This window comes from Typha angustifolia, chromosome 15 (assembly GCF_048772165.1).
Source record: "Typha angustifolia cultivar Huaian chromosome 15, ASM4877216v1, whole genome shotgun sequence".
NCBI classification, from domain to species: Eukaryota; Viridiplantae; Streptophyta; class Magnoliopsida; order Poales; family Typhaceae; genus Typha; species Typha angustifolia.
The window spans coordinates 17,796,342-17,813,478 of record NC_133253.1 but is presented as its reverse complement, the minus strand read 5'-3'; the positions used below and the strand labels follow the sequence as shown (position 1 = coordinate 17,813,478).

Below are 17,137 nucleotides of genomic sequence, written 5' to 3'. Positions count from 1 at the left end.
TATCGGTATGATACCACTGACAGGATTGATATATGATACCAATGATAGGATACGATGATATAGATGAAAAATATTATCTGTACGTTCAAACATACAAAATTTTGTTCAAATGCCCAGTGAGATAGCCACCCCGTTTTGAACATATTTATGACATTACAGACAGAGAGCATAGTTTGCCACTGTGTACGAAGATCCATCTATGTTAAAAATTAGCTCAAATTCAGTTTTAGCAAAAAAATTCAGTATATATCAGTTTTTCTATACCACACGTTCGAACGGGCAAGTTCGAACGGACCCTGGGGGCGTTCGAACGCGGGCTCTAGACAGAAAGCAGTTTGTTTCGAACGGTCATAGCCACGTTCGAACGCGCCCAGAGCCCGTTCAATTATTTGTTTTCAGTACTTGTATATTCATGAAATTATAACACATTTTCTGAAACGGAAAGATGGTGAATGCAGTGGGATTAGAAAATTTCTATTGGGATACAATATTAAGCAAGATCAAAATTCACTGAATTAGGAAGTGAATTACTTGGAATACAGTGTTACAATGAACAGCATAGAGAAACTAAGCTACTGATGGTCATGTTCTAACTAGACTTGGACTTGGTTGCTGGTGCCTCCCACATTCTCTTTGCTACCACAGCCCTATCCAGAGGAGAAGCAATACATGTGATATACCTCTTGAGCTTGGTGTTAGGAGAAGTACTGGTGCTGTGTTAGGTAGCTTTAGGAGAATGTTTGCTGAATTTCTTGTACAAGTTCTTCTGCACTAAGTTCGCACTCAATGCCGATCTGTTAAACAAGAAAATAATATTTGAAGGCAAATAGAAAAAAAAAAATCAGTGAATATCCAATCCCAGTGGCATTAGTATAAAAACATTTCATGGATCAGCTAAACAATGCATATATAGCACAACTAATACTCTATGGTAGACCCCTCGGATGTCTTATTTGATGTAAGATAACAGTGTCTTTTCTCAGTTTCTGTGTATATCTTAGATCGCTCGTCTTCCAGTGCTCTCCACATTTATAGAGGGCACACGTTGTTACATTCACTTGAAAGGACAAAATAAAAGCAAATACACTAAAGTTTTCACTAATATATACTACGAAGTGCTGAACTTAAATGTTATCAATAAATACCGACAGCTTCAACATGCAATAATCAATGTATAACAGAATGCACATATATCTATAAATCAAAGTCATCTCCATAGTACCTTTTACATGTATTTAATTTGAAATAACACTAGCTATATATTGTTTCAGTCTACTTACTAACCAGTATCTAGCATCTGCGCTACGGCCTATAGTAATACTAAAGATGTTGATCAATGTGAACACTATTAATGTAGCAGCCAATAGAGTAGTCTTGAGGAGCTTAATGCAGTCTCCATGTAGAAGCGCTATATCCTGACATGTCCCCTAAGCAAGATGGGCTATGGATTGAGAAAAATACATGGAGTACTTAAATGTAAGTGACTTTCGCATCACGTACCTTGATGGTGAAAGAGTTCATCATGGTATCATCAATGGTGCTCATGCTAACATGGATTATTTCGAGCGAAAGGCTCTCAAGCGCCGCGATTATCTTGGTAGCTTGTCCAGGTATGCGATGAGATACTGTCTTCAAGAGAACGTTGGGGCCCGAAAACTTCACCTCGACATCCGCCACCGAGGTCTTGGAGTTGGCGGCGAGCTCGGTGGAGCTACTCTCCAATGAGGGGGTGGACTCGTGAGAAGCTGCTATGGTGGAAGGCATGTAGCTGTGCTGCATCCTAGGCTTGTAAGGACTTCCAGGCTGAGGAGTTCGTGGGCTTATCGGTAAACCTATTCTAGGACTTTTAGGTGGCGGTCTTGGGCTCAGTGGTAATGGCCGAGGGCTTGAGGCTGGCCTTGGACTAAGCACTTCACTGTAAACTTTCCTTTGCTTCTTGGCCTCCAGTGACTGCAATACTTGTTGCAACTCCTTGATGTAATCAACCACTCCTCCTATGATGGATGCTTGGTCTCCCTAAATTAGAAACAAAGAAGATATCAAATTTCTCATTTCCTATCCGATGTGAGCACTAATAAAAAAAGAAGTATATATAACATGGTAAGTGTCTATGATCATCTTACTCTCTTCACGTAGAAGCACGGCATCAACGATCGGAGCACCGACAAGTGCTCGTTCATCTGCTTCCTCCGGTTGCGCTCCACCGCAATGTGCGACATCTTCTGCGGCCCGTCTTGGCTGGCGGCTTCCTCCGAAGCCACTGCCGGCGCCGAGTACTTAAACTTCTTTCGAGGACGCGCATCCTCTTCGTCGGTCTCATCGATCTCCCGCAACCTAACGCTAGGAGAAACCGATCCTTGGGACGCCAATCTCTTCGCGGTATCGCCGCCGCATCTAGGGCTAAAGACAGTCGCCTCAAGAGGATTGAAAGTAGCATCATCCAATGTCTCCAAGATCCTAAACAGGTCCTCTTGGGTCCCAAAGTCCGGGTCCTCAAAGAGATCTTGTAGGTTGTCTCCCATGATACTACTACCTAACTATACCTAATATTTTGCGAGGAGAAGATTGAAGTAGATAGCCACCTCTTTTTGGACCAACTCTCATGTGCAAATAAAAGGGATAGGAAAATAGACCGTTGGAGAGGGAGCGGGGATAATTGAGAAGAAAGAGGTGGAGGAAATATAGGAAAAGTCGGCTGGAAATTAGACACTGTTTTTAGGATAAATTACGAGAGTGCCACTGTATGGTATGTTATGGTATGATAGTATATGGCATGGGATCTTTTTTGATCATGCCGTCGGCTATGCATGCGGGGTTAAATGGCGAGTTCGAGACACGTAACGTACAGATAGATGTCTAGCATTAAAAGTCTTCGCAATTCTCGTAAGCATACGTACGGGAGAGTTTCATACAATCCTATTTAATTAAATACAAGTTTAACTTCTTTTAAAAATTAAAAAAAAAGAAGCAATCGCAGAGGATATATCTTTGCTGATCATAAAAAAATAAAAGTAAGGATTTTTTTTCACCAGATCTGAACAAGCATTTATTACTCTAACCCGCAGACAAAAGGATTGCCCAACCCAATGCTCTGCTCGGCTCAGTGAAAATTTATGCGATTCTAATGATCATGACTACTCTATGTGTTCTTTATGAATTATAGTGGTGTTGATTGTGCTTATAATTACATGCCCATCATGATAGAAAACATTCCTTTTGCTTTCCAGTAGGTGTATCCAGAAGAATGTTAATGATCACATTAGGAGTATACTATGTATTGCAGAAGTGTTGTTAATTTCCAAGTGGTGTGTGATAACTAGACTTATCCCTAGGTTCAGAATGAACCTATTCAGTATTAATTGGAGAGAGAGAGAGAGAGAGAGAGAGAGAGAGAGAGAGAGAGAGAGAGGGAGCAATATTGTAATGTTTTTAGGTATGAGGAGGGAGGGTTGGGTTTGAAAGGGATCGGACATGAGATGTGTCATGCATGCCATGTTAGCTAGATATGATAAATAGCTTGTACGGTAGAGGATCTAGGGAAGAGAAGAGGGAGGTTATGCATTTAAGTCCCTCTCATTTAAGCAGTAATCAGCCGTCATCTTTTCTTTGTTGCGCCATTCACATTAAATTTCACATTTACCCCCCTCAACTACTCATACACCAATCATTTCCTTCGAACCAAACGTTCGTGAAATAGAAAAGGGTGTCGTGTCTTCCATCTATCTATCTATCACGACAAAGGCTACGGACAAGAAATCTCTTTACGAAGATTTTGTTGAGCAGGACTGACGTGGCAATAAATCAGCCGTTGGGATGACAGAACAGTAATGGTCTTGTGCTCAGAGAGTGGTGAAGATGTTGCCACGTACGTCTGTCCTGTTGGTAAGTCTGTAATCAATATATGAATAATGGGCATAGGGATATATATATTTCATCTAATCCATACAAATACCAAGTGTTTTTTTTAGGTATTCTTCAGTAGCTTGAGTGATAGATAGGGACTGTAGGAGTCATCAGCTGTGGTGTATGAAGTAATCTTTTATTCTATAACACTATTTGTAAATAACGAAAATGTACTAGTATACCACGAATAGGAGAAGACTCGTCCGGTTGCCTGTTCTAATAGTCTAAGAGCCAGAAGATCAGTTGATGGACTCCATCAATATTTATGTGAAAGAGAGAAAATGTATTATAACTAGCAAGTGTTCGACGTGACACATTTATTTCAATTTTGTTGACATGCACATTTATTTGATAGAATTACTGAAACAATAATAAATGCCTATCTTACTCGCAAAGAGAGGTGTACTCAGTTTAGATTCTGCGAACATAACAATTATGCACAAGAAACACAAAGACGCTCAGAGCCATTAAATGCATGTGTACGAGCCTACGTTGCTCTCCCCATCCTCTCTTATTCATTTGTCACAGCTACATATATACATATCCTCTCTCTCTCTCTCTTTCTCTCTTTCTCTCTCTCTCTCCTAAGTAGCTTCATTGATGCCTCCATCAAAGTCATTCAATGGCACCACGGAAAAGGTATGATAGAGAGGAAGACATAACTATACTCTGGAGACAATGCCATGCAAAAATTTGAATGGGGGAGAGATCCTATACAGCCACCGATGCAGAGATTTCCTAATAGTTGACTGCTAGAAGCTGCTCTCGGTTGCCACGTGCCCCCAGTGGAGCAAATTTGCGCAGTTGTGGATGTAAGGAATCCAGTATTATTTGAATCCCGACCTTTAAATGGGAGCAAGATAGGAGAGTGCCTTAATTAGATTTGGGAATTGTGCGTGTCTGGATGTCTGATCCGTAGAAGGCCCCCTCCATTTGATTACAAGAGACATTTCCGAGTGGTCGCTCTCAATTATCTACCCATCCTAACAGTTCGTCTGCACCACAGACTGCAGGAATCTCCTATAGTCCCAATAGTTTTCTACTATTTTGCTAACCGAGTCTGTCGGATTCTAAATCTTAATGGCACTGATTTACTTAAGACACTATCAGGCCTCTTGTAATAATACTCTCTTATTGAGGTTTTGTTACTCCAGTTCTTGTACTTTTCATACTCTTTCTTAAAAGTTGATAGTAGTAACTAAATGAATAATGATCATACTCAGTTAAGTTTGAATGGATCTGTAAGTAGCCAACCAAGTATCTCGATTGTGGACATTCCGCTGCCTTGGGACTTGGCCCACATGGAAAGCTTTGGTTGCCTTCTCTCCCCTCTGTTTTGGGCCCTATCTTATATTCTCAATCAGTAGGCCGAGAGAGAGACACGAACTTGTGGGACTTGAGAAAGCAGTTAGTTGAGGGCCATCACTTCACTCTCTCAAATCCAACCCCCACCCTCTACCATTAACATATTCACTGCATAACTGTACATATAGATACAGTGCGTATGTACACAGATGGGACCAATGTGTAACAAAGTATATATATATATATATACACACACACACACACAGAGAGAGAGAGAGGTGATGTTCTAGAGAAATAAAAATGTGAGGTTGTGGTCTTGTTTTGTACTGCACTCATGCCGGGCTTGCCTTTGCCATTACTGAAGCTGATGAAGTGGGGAGGGGGGAGGAGTAGAAGGAATTGGGACATTTCAGAGGAGAAATTTAATTTTGCTTGTCACCGGTGACAGTGACGAGTGCGATGCGGGTGCATGGGAAGTAAAGTCGCTATTCTCCATTGATGAAGGGCTTGCTGCTTATTGGCTGGCATGGGGAAGCAGTCGTTTGGGGATTTGCTCAGTTGGACCCACATGGGTAGGTCCAGGTGCCTATTTTGGCCTAGGATGTGTGCAACTTGGATTATATGTGCTAGCTTAATTGATCATGATACATAGAGGGGATAGTTGGTGGTCTATGTCCCTTAAATTGATACTAGCTCTTATTATAATTGCTTGATTGGACAATATAACGACCACAATATTACTGTTGCATCTTGCCTATCCAATGTCTATCTTATAGTTTTTCTATAAACTTTTCGGCACATTCACTGCGAGAAGGAATTAAGTCTAAGGTAAGGGCTTTTATAGTACCCATATATATTTTGTACGAGAGTCCACATAAGGACTCTCTCTCTCTCTCTCTCTCTCTCTCTCTCTCTCTTCGTATATATGTCATTTTGACTTAATCCAAATTTAGGCTAAAGATTGGCGCTACCGTGAACACCAGTATATCTTGCTTATTACTTCCGTCTCCTAACTTTCACAATAATTATATATATATAATAAATAATTTAATAAAAACTATTAATTTTTCTCTTCTAATCAAATGATTGAAATTAAATAATAATAAATAAAAAATTGATAATTTTTTTTAAATTGTAAGAATAAATTAGTCATATTTAATTTCTCTCTATCAGTTATCCATTTTTATAAATTGATAAAAATTGGTACTCCTATAATTAAGAAAATAGTTATAAGGAGGCATTAGCCACAACATTTCACTAAATCATTTGACTGCCTAATGCATAAATATTGAGAGAAGAAATATGATATTTTAACACAACTTTCGCATTTGACAATAATAAATAAACAACACTACAACAAAAGATATAATATTAGGCCATAGAGCCATGTAAAAGACAACCCGAAACATTTCACTAAGAATTAACATAAGTAGAAAGTCTACAGTTAGTTTATTATATCCAACTTTTCATACTCTATATATAGGGCTGTTAATATAAACGAGCAGCTCGAGCTCGGCTTGGTTAAAAATGAGTCAAGCCCGAGTCATCAAAACTGTCTCAAAATTAATATTGAGCCGCGTCTGAGTTGGAGCCAGCTCGCTCACGTTCGGCTCGATAGTCTCAGTATAAAAGGAGTGAGAAAAACATCAATCCCCAAATCCCATTTCCACATCCCCCTTCCTCCTCTGTCGCGATGAGCCAATGTCGCATCATCCTCCTTCACCAAGCCGCCATTGCTACGTCACCTCGTGCCCTCGTCCTCCTTTGCCAAGTCGCCATCGTTGTGTCACCTTGTGCCCTCGTCTTCCTTCGTTAGCCACCGCCGTAGCGTCGCCTCATGCCCTCGTCCTTCTTCACTAAGTTGCCACGGTGCTGCTTTCTCCTCCTTTGGCAATGACAAACCGTCGTGGTCCCACCTCCTACCCTTTCGGCAATTGCAAGTCGCTACGGTGTTGCCTTGTCAAGCTGTCGTCGCGATATAGATCAGCACCTTCGCCACGTAGCTCTCCGGTAGGTCCCCTGGCGCCATCCCTCGAGCCTCAATCTTCTTCTTTTTCTTCGGCTCAGCTTGGGTTCAATTTGGCTCAATCTGGCTCGACTTGAATGAGGCTCGATAAAGTTTGAACCCAATTCTAAATTTCGAAATTAATTTTAAGCATAGCCTGAGCCAAAGCCGCTCGGTCAAGCTAAGGCTAAGGCTAAGGCTAAGGCTCACCCCTAGGTACATATGGAATATCATTATTAATCGAGAAAGTAAAAGATTTACTGATTTCGCGAAGCAACCCATGACATTATTACTTTACTCGCAACTCTATGAATTAATTACGTGCCAAGTTGTCCTTTTTCCTCGCTGCACAAACTCTGACATGACCTTGAACGACGATCCACCCTCCCTCACCGGCGGTGAGTCACCGCACATGCCGCTCTCTCCGTGAGCTCAGCCACCCTCTCCCTTGACCATTTCTCTTCTTCCTCCTCCATTACGAACTTAACCACCCTTACGATCTCCTCCCTCCTCACCAATCCATCATCCCCTCTCTTAATCCTTATCCCAACCTTTGCTGTCTCCGCTAACAACACCGCGTTCATCCTTTGCCTTTTTTTAAAATTTTTTTACAACGGCCATAAAACAATGCCACGCCGTTCGTGATGCTCTCCACCAAGGAGTTCCAACCGCAATGCGACAGGAAAACCCCTGTCGCCATGTGTCCCAGCACCTTATCTTGTGGAGCCCACGACGGCAGCACGAGCCCGAACTCTTTCGTCCTTCCTATGAACCCATCGGGCAGGAAGTCGAGCGGGTTGCTCCCCTGCGTGCTACTCGAGGAGAGGAGTGATGCGTTGGCTTTAGCTTCGAGTGGGGCCTTCACGACCCACAGGAATCGATGATGACTCAGCTCCAATCCCAGAGCCAGCTCGGTCCTCTGCTGCCACGTCAGCGTCTCCTCGCTCCCGCGGGGCACGTAGACCACGGACCCGCTCGGCTGCCGGTCCAACCATTGAACGCACTCGTGCTCTGTCGACCTGGTCCGGACGAGAGGCCCGACCGGGTAAACCGGCGGCTTTCCCGGTTCACTATTCATTGCCAAGAAGGCACCCGACTCCAACCCCTCAAAGCTGTTGACCAGAAAGCCATCGACCTCGCGGAATCGCTTTGCGACTTAGCATCAACGAGGTTACGATACTCCTCCTCGTGGTACGTTTCGTGGAGAAGAGGGATGCGGAGGAAGAGCGACAAGCTCATGCATGTCGACGTGCAAAACATGTAACATGGGATGCCGAGTTCAAACGCCAAATCGTATGTTACAAAGCTAAACAAGTCGACGACGATAGACGCAAGAGCGGCGAGGGAGGTTGTAGGCGACGGTTGCCTATGCGGGATACGGTGGGTGTGTTCCGGGAAGTAGTCAGGTGGAGGAAAGGGGCGGGTGATGGAGTTGACTTGGGAGGGGAGGGAGGTGGCGATGGATCGGTAGGCGGCGGCGGCGGAGGGGTCAATGGGGCTGGCGATGAGGGTGACGTTGAAGCTGTGGCGGCTGGCAAGGAGGGCGCCGAATTCAGCCAAGGGGATGACGTGGCCTATACCGGAGCTGCAGACGATGGCTACGTGGGGAGGTTTGTTGGTATTGCCTTCCATTGGAATGACTAATGCTTGTCAGGATGTGTTAACTTCGACTTTAGGGCGATTGAATTGAAAAAACTAAAACTATATAAAGTCGTCCATTGCATAACGACAGATATATCTAATTATAGATTATAAGGTATAGAGATTTCTACTAGTCAGTCAGAAAAGAATCCAAACATCCCAATGCAACGCGATAAGAAAAGGTGATTACTATATAAATATCAAATTAACCAAGCGGGGGTTCTTTGGTATTATTTACTCTGCTCACAGAGGAGACTTTAATATATTAGAGAGAGAGAGAGAGAGAGAGAGAGAGAGAGAGAGAGAGAGAGAGAATCAACCAAGCCCAAGCACGTGGTTTCGATGTCTGATATAATTCTACATTGAATACCTCTGCCCAGTAAAGCTATAAAGGGGATCAGACACTTGGTAGGAAATGACTACCTCACTAATGTCCTCCTTGATCCAGGGACTTCCCAAGTGCCGCAGGCTTAGAAGCTTTTAGATAGCCTGTGGAACGAATAATATCTTGTGGAGAACTTTGGCACTCAGATCAGTAATTCCATCATTAATACGCGGGTTGGATCCTTGAAGAATAATTAAATTTCGTGCCCTGACAGTAAAAGAAAAACCAGTGTCAAAGCTATTTACTTCTTTTTCGGTAATAACCCCAATTAGAAGGGGCCTAAATGGAATGCCCTTTCAAAACTTAGGGCTAACCCCAGGGTTTAAGATTTTCCTTTGAGAAGTCCTATGAGGCTGGATTCCCATGAAGACTTTTCTCAATGGTCTCCACATTGGGCAGGTTGATATATGCCCAATGTGTGATTTGTGGGAGGAAAATACTATTCACCTCTTTATCATTGTCTCTATGCCCTCGAGGTGTGGGAAGTCATTGCCTGTAACCTCGAGGTCTCATTCACTCTCGGCTGCAACTAGCTTTGCTTCAACTGGGCTCATCTTGAACTAGACAAGTTCAAATCTATTATAGCCTCCACTCTTTGGATGATATGAAAAGCTTGAACTAGGCAATATTTTAATGCTACTATAACGAAAGACGATCATATTGCTTGGGTGGCCCTTCATAAGACTATATATTACTTTAGTAGAACTAGGGTTGAGAAACTAGCTATCAAACCTAAAGGCAAGGATGAAACGTGGACTTCCCCAACGTATGGCTATATCAAGACAAATTTTTACGGTTCCTAAGACCCCCTTGGTAAAGATAAAGGGATGGGTGTCATAGCTCGCAATCACCAAGGGGAGACAACATTTTGGGTTACCCATCCGGTCTCTACTCTTGAAGTTAAAGCCTAAGCTCTTCTCAATGTAGTTTCCTCTACTGTTCAACAAAACCTAAACATCATTTTTTGAGATGATTTTGCTTTGGTCATAAATGCGATCAAGGGTGTAGACGTTGTTTCTTAGTGCATTCAACGCATCATTGACTAAATTAACTTGTTATGTTTTTCTCTATTTTTTTTTACATAAATTGAGAGAATAGCCTCTATAATCGGGCAGTTAATTAGACTACTCATTGAGAGAATAGCCTAAGAAGGGGACTCTAACTCTCTTCACTTGAAGTTGTCTGACTCGAATAGGTTGATTCTTGTGCCCTGACTTTTTAATACATTGCTTATCTCAATCTTAGTTCTAATAAAAAGAAAAAAGCAAATTAAATCATCTTTCAGCACCCACACCTTTGAAAGTACTAAAAAACATAAAACATGTGGTAGCAATGGCTGATAATATTTCACATTATGTGATTCGCTCTCAAATATTTTATTAAATAAGAGATCCTATTTTCTTTTTCTTAAATTTGTTATGGGCAATTAGGTTTTTCCCTCGAGAAAGGTTCGTGCTTGCTTGTTCCAATATATAAATCAAACAATTATATATATATATATATATATTAAATTTATGAAATATCAAGAATAGAACTTACTTATAACCCCACTTCCTGTTCTACACGTGTAGGCAGATCGACACGTGGAAATTAGCTTGGTATTTTTTTTGGTCTGATATATGGATTATATAACTAGATAATTCTCTCAAAGAAAAAAGATCATAATAAATTTTAATTATATATATAATATTATATTAAAAATTTACTACATATCAACGCGCATTAAAGGGAAAATCGAACTTACCTCCCTTTCGTCTCTGTACGTGTAGGCAGATCGACACGTGCAAGCTAGCTTGGTATTTCTTCGACTCGATGAAACCACCTCCCCAATTCCTTTCCACCAACTAGGCCTGAACTCAAATATTTACAGATTAATCTATGGCGGAGCAGCAGAAGCCCAGCTCGGCGACGGAGCAACCACCGACGCACCCGCCGCCAACTTCGGAGGCGGCGTGGAGGAGCGGGGTCCACTACCCGAACCCCGCGGAGGCGGCGTGGAGCGGCGAGGTTCGCTTCCCGAACCCGCCAGACCCGGTGAACCCGGATCCGGCTACTCTGCGCGAGCAATGGCAGTTCGCCACGCGTAGGTTCAGCCGTTGGCACGCCCGTGCGTGGGGCGCCGCCTTCCTCGGGGGGGTCGCCTTGTTCGCTGTTGGATGGCTCGTCAAGGGCTCCAATCCCCTCCCCTCGCGGACCAGTACCACCCACGAAGAAGAGCGCGAGCAGCCGCGCCCGCGCCCGCTCCCCGCCGTCGACGGGGAACGATAGGTACCTACTTGATTCCCATCTCTTGTTTGCGATTTTGCTCAAAAGGTGCCGTCTTGGATGAACTCTCATGTGAATTTTTCGTAAAACTCGGAACTTGGGAACGGGTGAGTTTTACTCGGAAAGTGAGCTTCTATATGCTTAACGACCACGTTGTACAATATGATGTCTTCAGCTCATTTGCTCTGCATTATTCTGTTACTCTTTAATTTTATTTTTTTTTCTTCTCCTCAGGTGATCAGTGCTTTAGAAATGTGATTTGCAAGTAACTTTAAAGAAGTTGGAGGGATTAGTGGAGAGAGATCATATCGTAAGCTTGTAGATATGAGCTTTGCTGTTGCAGGTTGATCTGCTCTAAAGAAGCAAATATTATGACTTTGTGTGTGTGTGTGTGTGTGTTTGAAAGTTTTTGGCATATGATATGTATAATAGTATCTTGTACATTATTTTGATGTATATAATAGTAGTCGAACATCTGTGCCATCTACTTGGTATTGATGAGGAATATTACATTATCCACATAGCTAAACAAGCAATAATTCGCATGTGGAAGCTTCTAAGATCATCAAAGAGAAGATAACATAACAGAATCATCAGCTCGTTGTTTGAAGATTTGGACTTCTCTAAAGTATGCAAAGCAATGGCTTAGCTATTGAAGACAAAAGAATGTAACAAACCATCAAATCACAGGCTTTCATCTAATTACAGTTGCATGAAAACAGAAAAGTTTGAGCAATGCAGATTAGGACTTAAAAAGGAAATCGCAAAGCTGTCATGCTGTCCAGCAATTTCTTGATGCTTCCTGCCTTCTGAAGGATTCAAGATCAACCGGATTATGTAGAAGCCGTTTACACCTATAATTCACTTCAGCAACATTTCCATGATCAAATCATTCCATGTATCAACCGGCCCAGGCAAGCACCAATGAAGGCAGTCATTCTGGACTGCAACATTATTACCTTTGTCGAAGGGATGAAACGTTCTGTAAGGCCCTGAGTGCCCATCAGGTCTGAGCAACGAAAGATGGTATGTATCGAGCAGCATCAGGCGGCCTGTATTCCCCGGTCCATCATCTGCTACTGCCTTCTTGAATTCCTCTAACTCGACCTTCCTCATCAAATGGTCCACATCTCGGCCATTGAACTCCCCTTTCTTGTATGGTGCAGTCCTGTTACAAGTGCCACCGCTGAACCATTCGCCATTTTCAAAGTGGTCGGGTGTCCATGTCCTGTAGATGACCACAGGTTTATGAATCGAAGATGTGATGAAACTGAAGACCAGTCTGAGGACTCTTCTGTAAGAATGCTCTAAGGCAATGTCTGTTAAGTTCTTTCCAGGGCAATAATGGCAGCCAATTACTGTTCTGTTCTCCCAGTAGATTGCAGTTTTCAAGAACCACTGACCGCCGGATATGACTACATAATCAAAGCTCCTGTATTGATGTGTCCATTTGGTATCCAATGTGTCTAGATGAAGCTGGGGTTCAGATTTTGACTCGCCGTCGTCGTTCTCAAAGATATCAGCCTTGATTAAGAAAGGAGTCCATATAAGTGAGATGGTGAAGTTGTAGGAGGAGAAATGCCATCTTCTGGATTTGTAGTTGTCTTCATGCGCAACCTCAACAGGTTCTTCTGCCTGAATTACAAAACAAACTGTTTCAATCAGTCAAAAACCTTGGAGAAAGATAAGAGAATTTTTGTCTGATAGTACCTAGGATTTCACTAGTGAATAAATAAATAGAACAAACAAGCTAATGCTTGGAATCATACAATGTGTCAATGTGTACCAAGGCATTACTAATCGTGTCAAGAATGACGGATTATCAATTACAAACACCATACTGGACGTAGAAACTGATGTAATATTACTGGCCAAGCGAATACAAGCTTGTAGCCATGAAGAGTAGGAATTATACTCAGGAAGCATCAGCAATTGGCAAATGAAAGAACCTTTCCTGAGCTGATATGCAACTTGGGGATTATCATGATTCATGATAACAATAGTTAAGCCCAAGGGGGTAATAGACTGAGGATTATAAACCCTTCTGCCTTGACAAATATTAGGAAGAGACATGAATTTTACCCTAACATAGCTGCATAATGTACAAAAACAGAAACCTTTCCCAAGCTAATACAGTAAGAAAGAACTGCCAGACTGACCACTGCCAAGTAGTATGACAAGTTGACAAAAAGTAGTGCGCAGGATTCATGCAAAAAGTAAAGATGAAGAAAAAAAAAACAAATTTCGACATGAGGGGAACCTCTTTCCTTTGGGAGGCACAAGTAGACCAAAGAGCCATCCAAAAGAACTTATCATTTGATGCAATTTCTTGATTTATTATTGCCATAAAGACATGATTGTGACTGTTAATAACTAGAAAGATTACACAACAAAATGTACCTTCGATAGAAGGCAAATTAATGACTGGATATGATTCCGAAGGATTGAATCACCAATGAGAGCCCAACTTTTATTTTGCATGGCAGTCAGAAACTTCACTGCATCAAATGGTGGTAAATTACAATCAGATGGCTTCCATCTCCAATAAAGATAGCCTGTATCAGGCCTTCCATTTGTCATACAGTTCTGAGGAGGTTCAATAAATCGGCAACTTGCATTTGTGTAAGCTGGTCCAGAAGGATTTGGCATCCACTCCCCAGTAAAAAGATCACAAATTTCTGCATAATTAATATTCCAGCAACATTTGATTAACAAGAAAGTAGGTTTAAAGGAAAAAAAATCAAAAAAAGGTAGAGAAAATAAGCAATATACAAGTAGAATGAATGTTCAGATATTCGTAACTTTAAAATGCATCATAAGTTTTCCTCTAAGCAAAATTATAACAGAAGTTGTTTGAACCTTCACATAGAAATTGCTTAATGATAACCATCAGTTAGAAGATTGAAATGGGACGTTGGAAGGAAAAGAAAGAAAATTAAAATAACAAATAGCAAACCCTCACAAGAAAGCCCCATCAAGGCACCCAACACAAACAAGCAGGAGATATGACATACTTCTCCTACCTTTCCTAACGGTATCCATGGGAATACTTTTCTCACATGTTGGTACCAAACAAAATATTCATACCCAGCACTAGAAACAAACACTATAATTCAGTTTACCCTACAATAACTTTAAGAAAACTAGACATGGGAAAGTTGGTTATAAGTGTCAGTGTGTGACACTTGGGTATGCATCAATAAAAAGAAACTTCAGGGATAGGTAGGGTTAGAACAATAACATATAAGATGATTCAATACATTGCATCACCCATGTCAGATGTCACAAAGCCACCACTGCAGAATACTTTTAACATGAAAAGCACAATTAGGAAGGCCTACAAAAGGTTTGCTTGTCCATAGTAGCAACTATAAGATTGAGTTCTTAATAGGTTGAGACAAAAGGGAAAGGAAAAGTAAGGTATACCACCTAATGATATGGCTTTGCAAGATAACCAAAGTAACATATTGATTCAATATAGAAAGAACATTGTCTGTTCTTTTTTTAATCAAATGGTTGTCTAACCGGATATACACCACTAAGATTGTGGAAACGACTTCAGATCCTCTCCAGTGTATTAGTGAGAGCTTATTGTATTGCAGCAGTACCTGTGGGCGCAATTTTCAAGTGACACTGAGATTAGCATTCATGCCACAGTAATAGAGGGTGCTAATTTATTATGTGTCCTCTTCGATGCATTGGAATGGATCTGGACTAGAAAACAACAGAAGATACATATTTCATATGGTATACGTATTACGTATATCAATAGCTTTGTGAATCAAATCATGGTTTGAAGTTTCATCCAAAACAGAGGTGTTTCCCCAAAATATTTCACTTTTCAGTCCTATCCAATCTGAAACTAGCATCCAACCGAAACAATCGTAATAATAATTTTTTAATGTATGTTTTAAATTCAAAGCTTGATTTGACTGTAATCCAACTTATACCTGACTCAATGTCAACCTCATTGCTTAAATATCATTAGATTTTGTATGATGCATTAAAAACTAAGACAAAGAAGACTATTTATCCACAAAAAAAAAATGAAACCAATATAGTGAAACTAGGATCGAAACCAACTGAAGTTTACCGAAATATTTCAATTTTTAAGTAAGCCAAAACTTAAACCAAAACCAAAACTTCAAACTATGAATCAAACAGCTCTGTCTTGCTAAATATTAATTCTTTAAACTATTTTCAAAATATGAAGCATAAATGATTAAAGTATAATACCTTTTTGAGAAGCTTCTTCAGTATCTGGTGCTGCTGCTGGAATTGAAGCATCAAAGACAACTTTGTTATCTGTTGATGGGGAGTCTGATATAGGGAAAGGTATCCGAAAGAATCAGACAAGATAAACATGCTAAGTCAAACCAATTCTGCATAAAGAATATGGTATCCATCAAGTTTATCCAAATTTTGAACCAGTTAAATTGATGTATCAGGGAACATTTCATCACAACATTTGTAATGCTTAAGATCAGTCAGAAAATTGAGAACGGAATACCAGAATTTAGTTAACCCAAAAAGGAAATTACTATTTCATGGTTTTGAAATCAAGGTACTATACTTCTAATGCAACCATGTTTTGCAAGGACTATAAAACATCAACCCTACCAGCAAAGCTAGATTTAGTTAAATAACGTTTCTAACTTTTTCTTGTCAAAATGATCCAATTTAGTGATTAGTTAAATTGTCCCGAGCAAAGAAAGGTGGGTCATAGTTTGTGGTTACTTCAACTCGTCCCTTTCTTATTCATCATGATTGGCAACATCCCAAAAGTTGCCGACATCCAGAACTAATCAATACTTAACCATGAAAATGAATTATAAATGCCTTTGTGATAGTATCTATATGAGCTAATCATTACCTGTATCACCTCATAATGTCCGATTACCGCTCAAGCATGTATACTAGAGATAATGCCAAACTCCATTAGAAATTCTCAAATCTTTAATTAAGAATTTAACATTTTTCCTTGCAAAAAAAATTAAAAAGTCCGGAATTTACTAGATTAAGATGGAATCAGATCTTTTACCAGAAAACCAAACAGTCGTCACCTCTCAAATATCTAAATCTTCAAGTTCCCTTTAGGAAAACACGTACCAACTCAACAATTGACGAAAGATCCACTCATTAATCTTCTCGCTACCTCATTGCACATTTCCTCAACAACCCAACTCGAAGAATGAGACAGATCGTCAAAAAGCACGCACCTTTCTGATTCTCCCCACCTCCAACGCCGGCCACCGGAGCCACCGCTCTCTCCATTGCGGTGGATAGCCCAGAAACCGGCAAGAAATCGCCCGAACGCGAGAATAAGAGGCGAAAGGAGATCCCGACGAGGAGCGCAGAGACGAAGAGCTTGACCAGGACATGGTTGGCCTTCCTATGGAGAGCAGTAACCGACGGCTCCCAATCCGAACCCATCTCCCTACGGCATCTATATCTTCTCAAAGCGAAGGAGACGAGGAAGCAAGAGTTGGTTACAAAGAGAGAAGAGTGTGAATAAAGCAAGGTTAAAAGCGAGAAGAAGATGGAGGAGGAGGCAGGTCGAGGGAGCAAGGCAAGCAATGGCCTTCCTTTTTCTCTGGTAGCGATGTTCAAGTAAAAATAAAATAAAAAACAAT

The 17,137-nt window shown here is 41.1% G+C and overlaps 4 protein-coding genes across 4 annotated transcripts; all 4 read right to left on the bottom strand.

The window, feature by feature from the left end:
* Positions 1–464: 464 nt before the first annotated feature.
* LOC140779167 (transcription factor SPEECHLESS-like) lies at positions 465–2,634 on the bottom strand. Its single transcript, XM_073124151.1, has 3 exons — positions 2,124–2,634; positions 1,501–2,016; positions 465–794 (listed from the first exon to the last, which is right to left on the bottom strand). The coding sequence occupies exons 1-3, from the start codon at positions 2,520–2,522 to the stop codon at positions 729–731; spliced, it is 981 nt and encodes a 326-aa protein (XP_072980252.1). The 5' UTR covers positions 2,523–2,634; the 3' UTR covers positions 465–728.
* Positions 2,635–7,793: 5,159 nt separating this feature from the next.
* On the bottom strand, positions 7,794–8,291 carry LOC140777020 (UDP-glycosyltransferase 72C1-like). Its single transcript, XM_073120922.1, has one exon. It carries the CDS (start codon positions 8,289–8,291, stop codon positions 7,794–7,796), a length of 498 nt encoding a protein of 165 aa, XP_072977023.1.
* LOC140777019 (hydroquinone glucosyltransferase-like) lies at positions 8,288–8,845 on the bottom strand. Its single transcript, XM_073120921.1, has one exon. The coding sequence runs from the start codon at positions 8,843–8,845 to the stop codon at positions 8,288–8,290; it is 558 nt and encodes a 185-aa protein (XP_072977022.1).
* Positions 8,846–12,104: 3,259 nt separating this feature from the next.
* LOC140778994 (protein trichome birefringence-like 23) lies at positions 12,105–17,137 on the bottom strand. The gene is made up of 4 exons (XM_073123927.1): positions 16,724–17,137; positions 15,741–15,824; positions 13,905–14,182; positions 12,105–13,139 (listed from the first exon to the last, which is right to left on the bottom strand). Exons 1-4 carry the CDS (start codon positions 16,935–16,937, stop codon positions 12,366–12,368), a joined length of 1,350 nt encoding a protein of 449 aa, XP_072980028.1. The 5' UTR covers positions 16,938–17,137; the 3' UTR covers positions 12,105–12,365.

Coding starts and splice junctions, on each gene's coding strand:
- LOC140779167 (XM_073124151.1), bottom strand. CDS start 2,522: ATGGGAGACAACCTACAAGATCTCTTTGAGGACCCGGACTTTGGGACC. Junction 2,017..2,123: donor CGTGCTTCTACGTGAAGAGA/GTAAGATGATCA, acceptor TTTCTAATTTAG/GGAGACCAAGCATCCATCAT. Junction 795..1,500: donor TGAACTCTTTCACCATCAAG/GTACGTGATGCG, acceptor CTTGTTTAACAG/ATCGGCATTGAGTGCGAACT.
- LOC140777020 (XM_073120922.1), bottom strand. CDS start 8,291: ATGAATAGTGAACCGGGAAAGCCGCCGGTTTACCCGGTCGGGCCTCTC.
- LOC140777019 (XM_073120921.1), bottom strand. CDS start 8,845: ATGGAAGGCAATACCAACAAACCTCCCCACGTAGCCATCGTCTGCAGC.
- LOC140778994 (XM_073123927.1), bottom strand. CDS start 16,937: ATGGGTTCGGATTGGGAGCCGTCGGTTACTGCTCTCCATAGGAAGGCC. Junction 15,825..16,723: donor AGGTGGGGAGAATCAGAAAG/GTGCGTGCTTTT, acceptor TCCCTATATCAG/ACTCCCCATCAACAGATAAC. Junction 13,140..13,904: donor TAATTTGCCTTCTATCGAAG/GTACATTTTGTT, acceptor TTTGTAATTCAG/GCAGAAGAACCTGTTGAGGT.